The sequence below is a fragment of the Microtus ochrogaster genome, chromosome 4 (genome assembly GCF_000317375.1).
Source record: "Microtus ochrogaster isolate Prairie Vole_2 chromosome 4, MicOch1.0, whole genome shotgun sequence".
NCBI classification, from domain to species: Eukaryota; Metazoa; Chordata; class Mammalia; order Rodentia; family Cricetidae; genus Microtus; species Microtus ochrogaster.
In genome coordinates, this window is record NC_022011.1 from 84,178,632 (window position 1) to 84,195,010 (window position 16,379).

General features: G+C 51.6%; 2 protein-coding genes across 2 annotated transcripts; both read left to right on the forward strand.

The window, feature by feature from the left end:
• The first annotated feature begins 4,768 nt into the window (after window positions 1-4,768).
• Window positions 4,769-5,733, forward strand: Hoxd12 (homeobox D12). Its single transcript, XM_005346591.2, has 2 exons — window positions 4,769-5,336; window positions 5,495-5,733. The coding sequence occupies exons 1-2, from the start codon at window positions 4,769-4,771 to the stop codon at window positions 5,731-5,733; spliced, it is 807 nt and encodes a 268-aa protein (XP_005346648.1).
• A 6,363-nt stretch (window positions 5,734-12,096) lies between these two features.
• On the forward strand, window positions 12,097-13,936 carry Hoxd11 (homeobox D11). Its single transcript, XM_005346592.2, has 2 exons — window positions 12,097-12,871; window positions 13,701-13,936. The coding sequence occupies exons 1-2, from the start codon at window positions 12,097-12,099 to the stop codon at window positions 13,934-13,936; spliced, it is 1,011 nt and encodes a 336-aa protein (XP_005346649.1).
• Window positions 13,937-16,379: the final 2,443 nt, after the last annotated feature.

Consider the following 16,379-nt stretch of genomic DNA (forward strand, 5'->3'; position numbering starts at 1 on the left):
CATCTAGCTCTAAAACTTTTTGATGCCATCTGACTTTGTAATTCTGCTTCTTTCTTGCTTATTGGTTTTGTTCTTGTCTAGGCTTGTTTTTAGGATTTAAAAAAAAAAAAACAAAAACATTGTTTCTCCCTCCAGGCCAGTATAAAAAGAAAACTTGAAGTATTTTTTCAATAATCCCCCAAAATGAATTTGAGAAGTACCCATTGGATTTAGGGGTTTATTTTTTTAATAGGACTTTATATGCGTTTTCAGAACTGCCTATGCTCATAATCCATTAGGCCAGAGTTGTTTTCAGTCTTTCGTACCCTGTGATTGTGTAATTGAATCATTAGCTCTCACAAGTTGCCCCCAGGCAAATGGAAACAGCTCCAGGCACTCAGTGAAGTAGGGTCGCCGGTAGAGTCTGAAGCTTGGAGATTGAAGGCACCTGGCGGCTTTAAAAGCAGCTACCTTATTAATATTGAAATGAAGACAGTCTTCCCCATCTTTGGCAATCTCAATGTTTTGTGTGTTTGTTAGCGCGCCTTGTAGCTGTAATCTTTTAATCTGGAAACAGTACGCCCTCTTGAATGCCTTCATTTCTCCAACTCTAGAAGCAGCTATTTTAAACACCTACAGTTGGCAGCAGCGTGTCTCCTAGATGGTAGAAATCCACTGCTCTCCTCGGGCCTGTGTTAATGGAACTGAGGCCGTCTCCTCAATCCAGTGAGGCCATGGGTGGGAACTTCTACCCAGATCCTAGTGAAGAAGTTAATTGTCTGAACGCATGGGTCTCCCAGAGCTTTAAAACACCTAACACATTCTTAAAATATGGAGCTCTAAGGACCAGCAAGAAAAAGGACACTTCTGAAAGTGACGCTGAACTACTTTCAAATGTTGCATGTTTATGCGACTGAGAAATTATTTTTGTAGATGCAATGTGTGTGAGCCGTGCTTTGAGCATTTAAAAAAAATCACTTTTTACTCCTAGGGAGATATAAATAAAAAGAACCCTCTGTTTCCACTGAGTCTTCATACATTTGTGATTTTCAAGGCTGTGAAGTCTCTCGAAACTGTTCTTATTTATTATAAAACCGTGCTCTCTTCGGCATCTGTAGATGAAGGAAACACCACCATTTCTGGTCTCTGAAACTTCCATGTTCTATTTCTGCCCACCTCCCTCTAACACAAACAGTGATGTTTTAAAATGAGGATATCATCTGTCTAAAATGATCATTTTTTTAATCAGACCAACTCATTAAAATCAATAAATTTTATTTCTTTCAATATTATCAGTTCATTTACCAATTTTATTTATTTTTTTAATCAATGTGAATGTGGGAGCTTGGATAGAGGCAAACTCACTAGGACATTTGGGACCTGAAAGAGGGTCCATTATAAATATCTTCACTAGGAAGATCCAGAAATTTGAGAAAGCCATATCCATTTTTGGCAATCAAAACAGAAACATTTCTGACACCCCATCCTGCAGGCAGCAATTGACACCTGAAGTCACTATTGTACATTTTAACAGTTTTAGGTATTGAGAACTTTTTCAAGTTCTCACTGCCACCAAGGGCAATGGTCACAAAAAGACGGGGTTCCTTCTTTTTACCACTACTGTCTAGCAGAAGCTAACTTTCAGAGGCGAAAGTTAAACAGATTTCTGAAAGCTCACACAGTATGTAAATTTTTGTGGTAGGAGGGCTCTCTCGGGGCTGTGGGGAGAAAACACAGGGGCTTAAGGTTGGGAAGTACTTTCGTTTTCTCAGATCCAACTTGGCTTGTTTCACATTTTACTACGAAGTACAGGGGCCAGCTTCCTTAATAGAGGAGGAGATACTGGCAGACATAGACAAGTATAAATACAGAGTGTAGTTCAATCTGTGGAGGACAAACCCCTGAAAAGGGGGGGGTCACACTTAGGGAAACATCACTCAGTATCTTCCCTATTTTGTTCACAAGATGTGTTTCATCAAGAAAATAAGCGGGGGGGGGGACACTTTAGCTTTCTTCCAACCACCGTTCTTCTGGCCCCTCATTTCTTTTTTGTAGGTTCTAGTCTCCCAGGCCACACTTCATCTCACAGGTCCGTTTCTCAGGTTTCCTGTATGGGTCGAGGGAATTGCATCGAGGTTTCCCTTTCATCTGCAGTTACACGTCAGTTTCGCTGAGCCTCAGAGAAATGGGGTTTGCTGAAGATTAAAACTGCGCTCAAATGCTCTCTGGTGGTATTTGGATTGATGGCTAAATGAGGAACAGATGAAGGCTTTGTTATTTATATGTGTGCCTTTTATATTCGGGATTGCGGGAGGAGGAGAGCAAGGGGTAAGTGGCTGAGGCCCTGGAAGCGAGGCCAGTGGGGAGCCCGGAAGGCCAAGGGAGTTTGGAGAAAGGCTTTTTCTTAGGTTAGAGTCAGAGAGCTGCTCAGAAACTTGGCGTGTTATTAGCGATTGGGGTTGGGACCAAGATCGGCAGATGATTCGTGAGTCAAGGGGTGAAAAGGGCGTTGGGACAGAGGCTGAAGGTCAAATAAAAAACGCTGCCACAAGGCTTCCTCGCGTCAGGTCCCTTGACTCGGCTGTCTGGGTCAGCTGCTGCTACAATTCGGGCTTTCCAAGACTGTCCGTAGCGCCTTGGCAGCGGGCCATGACCGCCAGCGCTGGCGACCCCAAGCTGGCCCTACCGCCCTTCACTGTTGATCTTGACCGTGCGGCGGCGCCTCTCCAGGCGTGGAGCACGCTCGCCATCTCCTGGGCGTTCGGCGACATTGGCAGAGTTTGCCATTCGGGTCCTCAGCCAGATGCCTTTTTTTCCCCCATTCTCAGTCAAGCCTGTTTCCCACCGGGCACCTTCCCTCCGGGTCTCCAGTTTTCAGCTCTGTCACCAGCTTCTCGAAAAGCCCTTTCCCTACAAGACCTCGAAAGTTATAAACTCGGGGGATGAAGTGGGTAAGAAGGAGGAGATGGAGAAGAGACGGAGAAGGAGAAGGGAGAGGAGGAGATGGAGGAGGAGGGAGAGGAGGAGATAGAGGAGGAGGAGGAGGAAGAGGAGGAGAAGGAGATGGAGGAGGAAGAGGAGGAAAAGAGAGAGAGAGAGAGAGAGAGAGAGAGAGAGAGAGAGAGAGAGAATCGAGCTTTCTTATCTCTCCTGGCTCACCACTTAGCCCCTTTCAGTATTTAGTTCTGAGAGGCAGACAGAACTCTAGGGCAGCCAGAGTCTAAAGCTGCACTCTAAGACCTATAACTACCTAGGAATCTCTCGTGCGTAAGGCAGAGGCGCTGAGAGGGATGGGATTCTTAAAACCGAAATTTCAGGCCAAGGACTCTCCAGTAAAGAAGGGAGAATTCTTACAAAATGAGAACTATCGGATACCTAGGGCTTGGGTTCCCCTGGGCCTCTAAAATCGGTGTTGAAACTTATGCCTTCTCCCACCTCCCAGGAAAGAACAGAGTGGGAGCTTGTCCCAATGCTTGAGACGGAGGGAATTAATACTGCCCTGAAGAGCCCTAGACTTCCCCCACCCCCACCCTATCGCCCCACACACCCACACACTCACCCCACCCCTGCTCGCGCCCCAGAGCCGGAGGAAGAAGCCAATTGCGTCCAGAGAGCCACCCAATTGGTCGCCATAACTCACACAATAAAGTCTCTGCGAGGTGGTCAGCCTTGCCCTCCGGCGGCGCCTGTGTGGTCTCCTTGCCAGAGCTGAGGGCCTAACCAATTCCAGCTTGGCTATGGGACCGAGGGTCCTGCTGCAGGCTAGCGCAGGCGTCCATCCCACAGTCTAGGGGCGGAGGGGGGGGGGAGGAAAAGGCTTAGTCCCAGAAGGGCCTGCCTGGGGGAGTTAAACATACTACTGCACCCATGGAGCAACTACTCTTTTGGCTTCCCTGTTTGCCCAGCCAATGTACCCGCAGCCTCCCGCGTGCTTGGAGGCACCGACACAAGGAACGCAGCTAGCTGGTTGTCTGGACATCTAGGAGTTCTGGCTTATGAGCTGTCACCAAGGTGAATCCGGGAGATGACAGGAATGTACCTTTTGCACAAGCTTGGCTCCTCGAAGTACTGAATTACCTGAGTCCTGGATAACACCACTAAAGGCATAATGCCTGAGGACAAACGCCCGGAATGGTTTGTGTCTTCCCCCATTGTTTCCTCACCCTCCTGTATTGTCTGCGACCTGGGACTCCAGGCTCATGCACTGAATGGGTCCTTGCGGCCAAAGGCCTTGGGCAGAGGCCTCCTGAGAGGTTCTTTCTACTAAAGGGATTGTTGGTCTTTGGAGTGGCATTGCTCAGATCCAGGGACAGTCGGTGGCCCTGCCAGACCTTCTCCAATCAAGTCCAGAGGAAAATGTATTCATACTGGAACATGTATGAATTACAACTTAAAGTTGAAAGAAGCAAGTCCGGGCCAGGAAGCTGGTGGGAAATGATCTGGCAAACCCAATCCAGGACAGAAAAACTCCCAAGAGACACTTGGGCAAAGGTACCCCATCCCGATGTCATCGCTTTCCTAAACAGGCCTGGAAACTCTCAAGGGCTTCGCCTTCCCTCAGCATGCTTTGGTTCTGCTAGCAGCCTAGTCCTTCGCAGTCCAACTTTGCGGGTGTTATCATAATACCCTGAAGGGGGGGTGGGGACGGGTCGGGGGATGTAGGCGGTGCTGAAATGACCGGCTTTGAAGAACCTGCAGGCAAAGTTTCGTCCAATCCTCTGAGCCGAGCCTCTTATTCCGGGTTGTAACTAAATACTGTTGCGAGCACAGCCCAGGCCCTTTGTCGGAGATGTGTGAGCGCAGTCTCTACAGAGCTGGCTACGTGGGCTCGCTTCTGAATTTGCAGTCCCCGGACTCGTTCTACTTTTCCAACCTGCGGCCCAATGGCAGTCAGTTGGCCGCGCTTCCCCCCATTTCGTACCCTCGCGGTGCGCTGCCCTGGGCCGCTACGCCTGCTTCGTGCACCCCTGCGCAGCCTGCCACCGCCTCTGCCTTTGGAGGTTTCTCTCAACCCTACTTGACCGGCTCTGGGCCTCTTGGCCTGCAGTCTCCAGGCACCAAGGATGGACCCGAAGAACAAGTCAAGTTCTATACGCCTGATGCCGCCACCGGATCAGAGGAACGCAGCCGAACTAGGCCTCCCTTCGCCCCTGAGTCTAGTCTGGCTCACTCGGCTCTCAAAGGCACCAAGTATGACTACGCGAGCGTGGGCCGGGCCGGTCCAGGCTCTGCAACCCTGCTCCAGGGGGCCCCCTGCGCCTCAAGCTTCAAGGAAGACACCAAGGGCCCGCTCAACTTGAACATGGCAGTGCAAGTGGCCGGGGTGGCCTCTTGCCTGCGATCTTCGCTGCCCGACGGTAAACGGTGCCCACGCTCCCCAAGCCAGTTTGGGCAGGGACGGGAGGTGGGGTGTCAGGGACAGTTGTACCGGGAGGAGAATCGCCAGCAGTGGCAAACCTCTGTGGGGCGGGAAGTTGATTTGAGCGGACTGACACGGGTCGGGGCTCTGTTTCAGGCCTGCCATGGGGGGCGGCCCCGGGGAGGGCCCGCAAGAAGAGGAAACCTTATACAAAGCAGCAGATTGCGGAGCTGGAGAACGAATTCCTGGTCAATGAATTCATCAATCGGCAGAAGCGGAAGGAATTGTCCAACAGGCTGAACCTCAGCGACCAGCAGGTCAAAATCTGGTTCCAGAACCGGCGCATGAAGAAGAAGCGCGTGGTGCAGCGCGAGCAGGCTCTGGCGCTCTACTAGTCGCTCACGGGGCGGCGGCCATGCCAAGTCTGCCCTTTTGGATCTAGGCCTGGCCGTGGAGGAGGTGCTGGGGCTGGGGTTGAGGATTTTCCTACCGCTCTTCCGCTGGTCCTTGCCCTCCTCTGGCTCAGTCTGAAGCCCTAGAGGCTGGAGGAGATTTGGAGATGAGGCCAGTGGGGCCCCTTCGCCTTCAGCTCTCTTTGAGATGCTCCTAAGAGGTGTTTGGGAATAGTAATCTAACAGTGGCTTTAAGCGTTCAGCGTGGGGCTGTCACCTGCCCTTGTCTGTGGTGTTTACATCCAGGGCTTACTATTGAATCCTTGTATTTGGGATTTTGTCAGTTTTCTTTTTCTTTCTTTATCCAGCTCTTTCTGCATCTAACAGGAGCTAGCTAGAGCCTGACTAGAAGAGAACACAGAAAGGCCCTGGGATCCCATTGTAGAGGCTAGGGCTGCGGAGAACACGGCCTCTTTGCGCAAGGCCTTTTGTGACCGAGCCAGGAGGGAGGAAAGGGCCTGATTCCACTACAACCCGCATTTGCCATGAAGGATGGGAGGGGAGGGGATACCTTTGGAATCTCAGCTCTACAAAGGCTCTCCGGCTGATTAGAATATACTGGGTTTCCTTCTCAGAGACAGGAGAGAGAAACTGGGATTCCAGAACAAATTACAATCTCCAGACAGGACTGCCAGAATTCACCTACCCCAAGCTCACCTATCCCTGAGCCAAGGCCATGACCTCTGTAACTGGACCCCTAGAACTGAGCTGTGGGAGGTGCTGGCCTGTTCTGAGGCTTGGCTGCACAGGGAAGGAGCAAGGGGTGCGGAGCAGATTCTGTCCTTATGTTGTAACTATGACTTTCTTCTTGAATGGATGGAAGTGTCCACATGTCTTTCTTGAGTTACCTTAATGGGTCACCACAAGAACAGACAAGCAAACAAAATTCCTCCTTGGGAGAAGAGACCTCAGATCCTCAGCCTGTGGCTGCTGCTCTTGAAAGGCAGAAAGAATGAGAACTTCTCCCACCACCCTCTCCACCACCCAACAATTCCATCAAAGCTCAACCATTGCACCCTTTCTCTGAGACACTTGTGTCCAGCTCTGGTGAAGCTTTTAAGGCCCTGAGTCCTGCCAGGTTTACCTTGAGGAGCCTAGGTTTTCTGAATGGAAATTCTGATGGAATTGTTCTACATTTGTTACAGAATCCATCCACCTAGCCTTATTCTCAGTGAATACATCCCATACCCTACACACACACACACACACACACACACACACACACAGAGAGAGAGAGAGAGAGAGAGAGAGAGAGAGAGAGAGAGATTTTGCCTCTTCTGCGCTTTAAGCCCCACCCCCAACCCCTAGCAAGATCCACAACACCCTAAAGGCCCACGCTTCCAAAAGCCCAAAGCTTTTCTTTAGAGGTCCAGGACCAGGGCCTTGCAGGCCACCTCACAAGGAGCCTTGAGCCTCATCCCAACTGACCTCAGTTGGTATTTTAAATAATATTATTTTCTATGCTAACCGTTGTCATGGATATTTTGTTTTGATTTTGTAAAATAACATTTCATTGTATATACTAGCTGCATAGTGAAAATAAATACCCAGGTCCCAGCCACATTGTTGGAGGGCTATTGTTCATTTTAAAGGATGCTTTAGATTCTTTTGAAATGTTTTTCAGGCCTCCAAATTCATTTTTGCTTTTCTCTGCTTGTTGCTTCACCTCTGGTGTTTTCTGATCATTAAATGAGAAAATGGCTTCCGAGGCAGTCAGCAAACAGTTATATATATATGAAAAAGCAACTATGGAAGAATATGTGTGAACTACCCGGAGGAGGAAAGTCCTTGGGCAGATGTGAGTGTATCTCAAACACAAAGAAAACTCTGAGTTTGTAGATTGAGGATTCTCCATTTTGCCTAAATTCTCAAACTTGAAAGCTTGCTATTATTTGGTGGGGGAAGGGGGTAGAGTCATGATCTGAGACCCCTCAGATTTCAAAACAAAACCTCCCTCGGCCAATTTTTGGTCAGTCTTCTCAGGACCAAGCTAAGACTTAGGAAGATCCCCTAGGCGATTGCACCAGGAGTTCTGCAGGCTCCCTTGGGAATTCCACCCTATGCCTTTGGAGCCTAGAGCCCCAGTCAACTAAAGCCAGGGCCTGCGTGATACTAATCCCTTTGAATCCGGCTCCTAACTCAAGGAGGTAGAAACTAGCTTCTAACTAGAGAAAGAACAACCAGCACCAGTGCCCTGCTGACACCGAAGAGTCAATGTTCCAATCCCCTTCTGGGAAACAGATTTGATTTATACATAAAATATTTTTCAATTAAAAATTTTGCACACAACAATTGAAAGGTAAGAAAGAAAGGTTATGAAGGTCCTGGAGACTATTTCCCCATCTGGCTGGGCAGGGAGGGAGTGGTGCTAAGCCAGATTTCTGAAGTCCGAGTCTGTATTGAGAGGTTTTCTCTTCGAAAACAACTGAACAAAGGCAGACCTCAGTACTGAGACCTTGGGTCCAGAGGGCTGAGAGAGGAAGAAGAAACCAGACTTACTCATACCCAGGCCTTAAAACAAAGCGTGCAGGCTTATTTTCTAGATGAAGAGACACTAAAGCATCACGATTCTTCTCTGTAGCCTGGGATGGAGAATATTCCTAGAAGCCAGTCCCAGAAGAAAATTAGCCTAAATATAAAATTTATCTGTTGGTTCAGCGGTGTTTTCCAAATGCATCCCCTTTACTGATCCACACAAAATCAAAGACCACGGTGTCTCCTTCCCTAGTTGAAGTACTGGCAGAAATTTGGAACGAAGATGAGAAATAAATGCCAAAGAAGGAATGATACTGAAATCTGATTACTCAATATTCCCTCGTAGAAAGATAAATGCTTCTTCTGAAACGCGGCAGTCCGTGCGGCCTCTTGACTAAGACCGAGGTTTTAAAATGAACGGTTTATCCTGCTGTTCAATCCGTTGAGAGCTTGAAGGCCGAAGGGGGGAAGCTTTTAAGGCCCCAGGGTTCTCCCGTTGGGAGGCAGGCTAGGGAGGCTTCCAGGATGCGAGCTAGTGGAGGAGAAATCCAGAATCATTGTAAATATTCATGTCTGATGGTGGGGGAGGGAGGTGTGCCCCATCCCTGGCCTCTCCCAGCTGCATCCACCCCCCTCAGTGGTGGTGGGGGGCACCGCGCCCGCCTGTCCGACCGTTCTTGGGACAAAGGTGATCTCCCCACATTATTTTGTTTTCCAGCCTCCACTCAAGAAATCTTTTCCTAGGCTCTGCAGGGAAAGGACTGGCTCTGGGTGTTCCCCCCACCTCCCCTGCTTTTCTCTTCTTTCGTTTCCTAAAAGAGCATAAATAATTAAAGTTTGGCAGGGAGGAAAAGCTTTCTTGCAGAACTGTAGTGGTAATAAACGAAATGACTCAGAATCCCTTCCCCAGTCAGCTTTTACGAGAGCTGCCAGACAGTGTCTGTTCACGTTCTCCAGATACCAGGGGCGCCCTGACAAAGTTAAGGTCAAGTTAGTGTCTTATCTTGGGTGGCTCAAAATTACCGCAGCGCGTCTACGCGCTGCGCAGAAAGCTGTCGTTCTCGGAGCTGCTGGCCGAGCCCCGAAGGCCCTGTGTGCTGTGTTTCGGGTAGGACTGCGTAATCAAGGACAAGGACACAACGCCCGGGTCTTCACGGTAGGTTCTCTGGCGGAACGCGAGGGTCCAAAGGCGGTGGATTTTCCTGGTTTTTCAGGGGTGAGGACCAAGATAGAGAGCTGGGGCTAAACAGTAAAGCGACCGCCAGGAATGTATGCACTGGGTGCTGTGTGGGGGCGATTTGCACGTTAAGGCGTGTGGGGGGGGCGTTGCCCCTTCCCCAATGCGCCAGCGCGCCGCTGCAGATGGTGCACCCTCCCCTGCCTAAGAACGGCTCCCGCCGGAGCTGCCGTCGCCATGTCGTTGAACTTGAATGGTTCGTCCTTTCCATTTCCCCTTTTGGCGGCCAGCCGACTTCACTTTGGGGGTAACGACGTGCCTTGCAAGCCAGTCGGTGGGGTGAGCAGAGGGAAGATGCGGAAATTTTTTTTTTTTTGCATCCCAAGATATGCGAAGATCAGGGGCCCCGCCGCTGCCTTCAGTCCTAGGCGACCCCAGGAACAGTGTGCAGTGTCTGGGGAGCCATTTTAAGAGACAGATCCAGGGGCGTCGACCAAGAGTCAGAAAGGGAGAGACTTGGGACTAAGATGGAGATAGGGAGGCAGATAAAAATGAGGGGGCTCTGGGCTGGGAGAATGGTGCCAACAGGAATCTAGGCGGGGGTGGAAGATGCAGGGAGGGGTCACAGAGGACGCACAGCTAGGTGAGAGAAAGCTTGGTGAGCTTCAGCCCTCACTGCCACAGACCTGTTTGCGCAATTGTGGAGGGGGGGGGGAAGCTGCCGTAGGAGGGGGCGGAGGAAAGAGAGGAATGGAGAAAGGAGGGAGGAGAAAAAGAGGAAGGGGCAGCATCGACTAGAAAATAGATATTAACTCAGATCACCCGCCTTTTCTCTGTCAGTCGGCTTGGTGCGCAGAAAGCACTGGACCCGAACTGCAGCGGCCTGGGGAAGGGAGGGAACCAGCACACAGCCAGAGCTGCCTAGCCAGGGGACAGGGCTGAAGCCCGGCCTCTATGGGGGGGGGGGTTCCTGGGGGAGAGGATTACTGAGGAACCAGTTGGACTGCTGCCTTTGGTGCTGGGATTTGGATTTTGGGGAAAGGCTAAGGGCCTGGTAAACTGGAAGTGGGAGCCCAGGCCTCTTCTGGACTCCAGGACTCGGAGGGTTGCTGCAGCCCAAAGAGAGCGAGGCCTTGGAGCAAGTGGATGGGGGCCTGAAAAGTCTAAGTCGGAGCCAGGTGATGTGATAGACTCCGGCGGGGATGGAGGGAGAGGCAGACACTACCGAGAGTCCCCGGAGAGGCAATCGACCTCCCAGGGAGTTGTGACCATCAAACCCAAAGGCTCCAGAGGAGTCTTGAGGGGTGCTCAGGCCTTAGTGGGGCTCTAATACAGTGAAAGGTCGGAGGGACCTGAACATTGAAGGAGGTGAGGGCTGGAGCACCAAGGGTTTGTCTGGGCGGTGAGTAGGAAGGGCCCTTGTGCCGTGAGGGTAGGGCTTCACTTCCTTTTGTTCATCAGGCCCCGGAGCTTTAAGGAAAGCGAGAAAGCCCGGACCTCCGGGTGTCTAAGTTGGCGGGGGGGGGGGGGGGGGGGGGGGGGGGGGGGGGGAGAGAGAGAGAGAGAGAGAGACAGAGAGAGAGAGAGACAGAGAGACAGAGAGAGAGAGAGACAGAGAGAGAGGGAAAGGAGGAGGAGGAGGAAGGGTCTAAAGAGGATGAGGGTACTGAAAAAGACTGAGGAAAAGAGAGAAAGCAGAAAGCGGGTTGAGACGGAGACGAAAGGAAAAAAAGAGGAAGACAGGAGAGAGAAAGGAGACAAGTGAAGATTGAGAAAGAAGAGAGGGACGAGAACGGACCGAAAAATCTGCAAGAAAAAGGGTCGAGTAGGCACCGAGGCCCAGGCCAAGGCTAGCGCTCGGGAGTCGTTTTTCCAGGGTCTGAACACTTGTCCCTGGTGTCAGAACCCAAGAGAGTCAAATCTCTACCAGCCAGAACGCACTCCTCAGAGAAATATGTAAATCAGGGATCTCAGCGCCCTGGAGAGTGTCGCAATTACGCCCCTTGAACAAGAAGCAACAAGCTCCCAGCCGGTGAGCTACGGAGGGTGGCTGCGTCGCGGGGGAGGGAACGGTTGCAGGAAAGGTGGGGGGTGGGAACCTCACACCCTCACACCTAGTCCCCAGTGCCAGGGCCGGGGCTCCCCCCCACCTCTCTCCGCTGCTCTCCCTTCCCCCTTCCTTCCCCCTCCTTTCTCCCTCCCCCCTCCTCCCCTCAGGCCTAGGTCCGGGTACTTAAAGCAGCGCGGGCGGGCTAAGGCGGGCGGGCGGCCCAGTCCGGTGGCAGCAGATGCGCCCAGCGGTGGCAGCCGCCGGCGGCGCGCAGGTGACCGGCCTGCAGCGCAGCCTGGTCAGGGAGTGCCCTGGGAGAGTTGGCAGGAGCTGGAGGCCGATCCGACCCCAGCGTGTGCGCATCTCGGCGCCAGGAGCCGTCCTGGGGCGTGTTGGCGAGTGCTGATATAGATATAAGGACATTTCTCTCCATGGCGTCACGTGACATAATTACCACCAGAATCAATCAAGATGAATTGCACGTCAGCGCCCGGTGGGGATTTTTGCTTAGTTGATCCTGGCCCAAGCCTCTTGTGCAATCGATGGCTCAGGTTGGAGGCGCGGGGAGCGGCCCGAGGCTTGCCGGCGTGCACGCCGCGCAGCCATGAACGACTTTGATGAGTGCGGCCCGAGCGCAGCCAGCATGTACCTGCCGGGCTGCGCCTACTACGTGGCCCCGTCGGACTTCGCCAGCAAGCCGTCGTTCCTTTCGCAGCCGTCCTCCTGCCAGATGACTTTCCCTTACTCGTCCAACCTGGCGCCGCACGTCCAGCCCGTGCGGGAGGTGGCCTTTCGCGACTACGGCCTGGAGCGCGCCAAGTGGCCATACCGAGGCGGCGGCGGTGGCGGCGCGGGGGGCGGCGGCGGGGGCGGCCCCGGCGGGGGCGGCGGTGGCTCCGGGGGATACGCTCCCTACTACGCCGCAGCGGCGGCGGCAGCGGCGGCGGCAGCAGCGGCCGAGGAAGCGGCCATGCAGCGGGATCTGCTCCCGCCAGGCGGCCGCCGGCCAGACGTGCTTTTCAAGGCTCCCGAGCCGGTGTGTGGCGCTCCCGGGCCGCCGCACGGTCCCGCGACAGCCGCCTCCAACTTCTACAGCGCCGTGGGTCGCAACGGCATCCTGCCCCAGGGCTTTGATCAGTTCTACGAGGCGGCGCCAGGTCCCCCCTTCGCCGGCCCGCAGCCCCAGCCTGCGCCCGCGCCGCCACAGCCCGAGGGCGCTGCTGACAAGGGCGACCCCAAGGCCGGGGCTGGTGGTGGCGGGGGCAGTCCCTGCACCAAGGCGACTCCCGGTCCGGAGCCTAAGGGGGCCGCTGAAGGCGGCGGTGGCGAAGTCGAGGGCCCCCCGGGGGAGGCGGGGGCCGAGAAGAGCGGCGGCACAGGTAGGCGCCGGGCGCGGGCCGAGGGGCTGGCCCGGGGCGGTGGCGGGGGAGGGGGTGCGGCGGGGACCTCCCTCTGCTTGCGCCGTTTTATGTGCTACTTTATAAGCATTTGAGGGGGTTTATACATCCTATAAGATTTCCCGGGTCGTTGTAAAGCGTGTTTATGATAGGAAACCAATTTAGGTGGGCTTAAGGTAGACTTCGAAGAGGACATTAATCGCTGTGGAGAGCTTTCCCTCTATGTGTGTGTGTGTGTGTGTGTGTGTGTGTGTGTGTGTGTGTGTGTGTGCGCGCGCGCGGGGGGGGGGTGTTGAGGACCTTAGAGAGGAGAAGGACGTTTGGAGCCAATTGGTGAGTGGGAACAGGGGAGTCTCCTGCCTTTCAGGGAGGGGGTAGGTGATCTTCAAACTGGATTTAATCCAAGTGTCTGGCTGACGCTCAGCTGGGAGTTGAACAGATGCCCCCGGTGGGCGCGCTCCTGTGTCTCTTCCCTCGGGTTCCAATTCAGAGTCTGCCTTGCCCTCTTTTTCCTATCTCAATACCAGGTTGAAGTTGTGTGTGTGTGTGTGTGTGTGTGTGTGTGTGTGTGTGTGTGTGGTGTATGTGTGTGGTGTGCGTTTGTGGTGTGTGTGTGTCCGGGCGTGAACACATGTCCACGCCCGCACTCTCCTGTGCCCGCCCATATATCATCCCCCACGAAGCAGGCAGGGCCTTTCAACGGCGGCAAGGGACGTCCCTAACCCGGCCAAGGCCTGGCCCTAGCTCAGTGGCCAGAGCGGGTGGGGGCAAGCAGCAGACTTTCTCACCCCTTGGTCTCTTTGCCTTGCAGTGGCTCCCCAGAGGTCCCGGAAAAAGCGCTGTCCCTACACCAAGTACCAGATTCGCGAACTGGAACGCGAGTTTTTCTTTAATGTATACATAAACAAAGAGAAAAGACTCCAACTCTCTCGGATGCTCAACCTCACTGACCGGCAAGTCAAAATCTGGTTCCAGAATCGCAGGATGAAAGAAAAGAAACTTAATAGAGACCGTCTGCAGTATTTCACTGGAAACCCCTTATTTTGAGAGCTCCAAGAAGCGCCCCCTCCCCAGAGCCCCACTCACCCACCCTCCTCCCCACCAGCCTGCCCTCCGCAGGCCCAATGTCCTTGGGTTCAATGACGCCTCTTCTCTCTGGAACTTCAGATTCCTTCTCGCGGTCAACTCGGGACCTCCCAGCGACCACTGCAGCCTGAGGACGAGGCCGGGGACTTGGCCGAGCGGATCCTAATAAGGGGAAAATGGTAAATGCAATAGTCCCTTTACAATTTTACCGCCATGTGCTCTTGTCCCTCCTCTCCTGGTGGATGCGGCGGGATCTGTAGGGAGTTAGGCCATGGGGCTGGAAGGAGTGGTGTTTGTGTTGAGTCTAAGAAATCCCTTTCTTCCCCCTCAGTGAACACAGATTATTTAAACTCTGGGAAATGTACCTTTGGGCATGAGTCACTGTCTTTTTGTGTGTGAATAAATGGTTTCTAGCAAAATGGAGGTTACAGCTTCAATACACTGCATGGATTTTTACTGTTTGACAAAGTTTAGTAGCTTCCCAGGTTATCTTAGTGACCAGAACCCTGTTCCCCATGCAACTGAATACCCGCTGGAGCACTTTTTAATCTCTCTGTGAGAGGAGTTGTTCCTTCACACCCCCTGTAGGCTACGCTGGCTTTAAAAACCACGGTAGTGTTACCTTTCTGCAATGGCAATGAGATCCAGCAATGCTTGTTGCCTTTTTTCCCCCAGGCTACAAGGTTTAAACAGTAGGAGTCTAAGGAGAAAATTCTCACCCCACCCTCACCCCTAGTCTAATGAACTTGGAATTTTTGGAAAGACAAAAAAATCCCAAAATGTTAAATTAATTTGAAGATCCAAATTATCTCTTAAGAAGCTCAAAGAGCCAGAGTTCCTTAAAAGAAGAAAAATCCTCTGTGTGAGGCGGGAAGTTTTGTTAAAAGGGAGCTAAGAGGTACAGGGAGCATGGGGTCCTTCTGCTGTCACAGTGAGCTTGAAGCAGAGAATGTAAACCCCCCCACCCCACCCCCCAGCTAAGGCCAGGGCTGCTCAACTGCAGCGCACCACATTTATCGCTTTAAGTTAAAGAATGTGGTGAGGGTTGTAGAGCACTTTATGTCACAGGACCGAGCCAGGCTGTTTACAAAACCTTGAACTGTCTAGACAACACCATTAAAGCCAAAGTTCTAAACAGCTTAATTGGGTTCTATTATACACCTTCTGGTGGGCCCAAAAGAGATTTCCGCACTGTGCAATAAACTGGAGAAGTGAGAAAAGCTTCTCCTTCTCTCAAAAGTGCAGTGGGGCTTAGGACTCTCAACCTCTCAGAAACCCAAAGGCAAAATATAAATCCCTAAGGTGCACAGCACCCCATGCCTCACCTGAGGAAGTGTGTTTTTTGAATTATAAATTTTTTAATTGCTGAAGCTTTTGGGGGGTAAAGAAAAACATAAGTGCATAAGTGTATGCCTTTGAACTTCCAAATGTCAAGGTCATCACCTTTAACCTCTCTGAATAATTAGGCGCCTTAAAGTTCTTCTGTGATTTCCAACCACCACCCACTCTCATAAGACATGCTCACGATCCAGACCCTTGCCCATATTTATGACTATATAGCATCATACTGGGAGTTCACCATAAATCTAAGAAAATTCCTAATTTCAGGATCAATAACCTTAATTTCCCCCCAAACACTAGAATAATTCAATAACAACTGACTTCTTAGGGAAAAAAATAAAAACACTTGTTAGATCAAAATGCCTATGAACTATTAGTAGAGTTAGGATGTACTGAGAATTTGGGGTGCTCTTAGGAAGAGTTTCTCTTTACTGTCATGAAGAACCGCAGTTTTTTAAAAGGCGGTTGAGAGAGTAAGTTCTCATCAGACTTACACCAACCCTTAGCATTTGAAAGCAATTTGCCACCGTGTTAAATAAACTCTGGCACTTTCTAAGATATAGAATAAGATAAAATATATTTGTACTGTTTTAACACATTTCTCAATTTTTGATAAAGGATGCATTAGAAAAAAAAGCAGATAATCAAATTATTTCGCTCAGAAAAGGATTATTTTGTTTACAATCTGAGCCGTGTTTTACATGTAAATGCCCTAATAGTAAGATATTCCTGGGAGATTAAAACTGGTTGGTTTTTTCTTCATCTTTTTCTTTTAACTGCGGTTAAATGAGCAAGCTGTGTGCCAGCCAGCACACACCAGGCAAACGCGAGAAATACTATTTTCCGTTTGCAAGAACCTCTACAGCCACACGAGGGCGCGCTCACGTTCCAGAAACCTTATTTGCCAAGAGCCTGCGGTACCTTATTTTCCAATACTAGACTCTCATAAGAGATCTTGGCCCACCCGCTAGAAACAGCCAGGAGTTAAGGTGTTTCTGTCTCCTTGTTCTAAGCAGCCATGATTGCGAGAAGTGGTAGAGAGACAGAGAAAAAGAAGCCATCA

Excerpts from the sequence above, each read along its gene's own strand:
- Hoxd12 (XM_005346591.2), top strand. The coding sequence starts at position 4,769 with ATGTGTGAGCGCAGTCTCTACAGAGCTGGCTACGTGGGCTCGCTTCTG. Across the intron at positions 5,337-5,494 it reads GCGATCTTCGCTGCCCGACG|GCCTGCCATGGGGGGCGGCC; the intron begins GTAAACGGTGCC and ends GCTCTGTTTCAG.
- Hoxd11 (XM_005346592.2), top strand. The coding sequence starts at position 12,097 with ATGAACGACTTTGATGAGTGCGGCCCGAGCGCAGCCAGCATGTACCTG. Across the intron at positions 12,872-13,700 it reads CGAGAAGAGCGGCGGCACAG|TGGCTCCCCAGAGGTCCCGG; the intron begins GTAGGCGCCGGG and ends TTTGCCTTGCAG.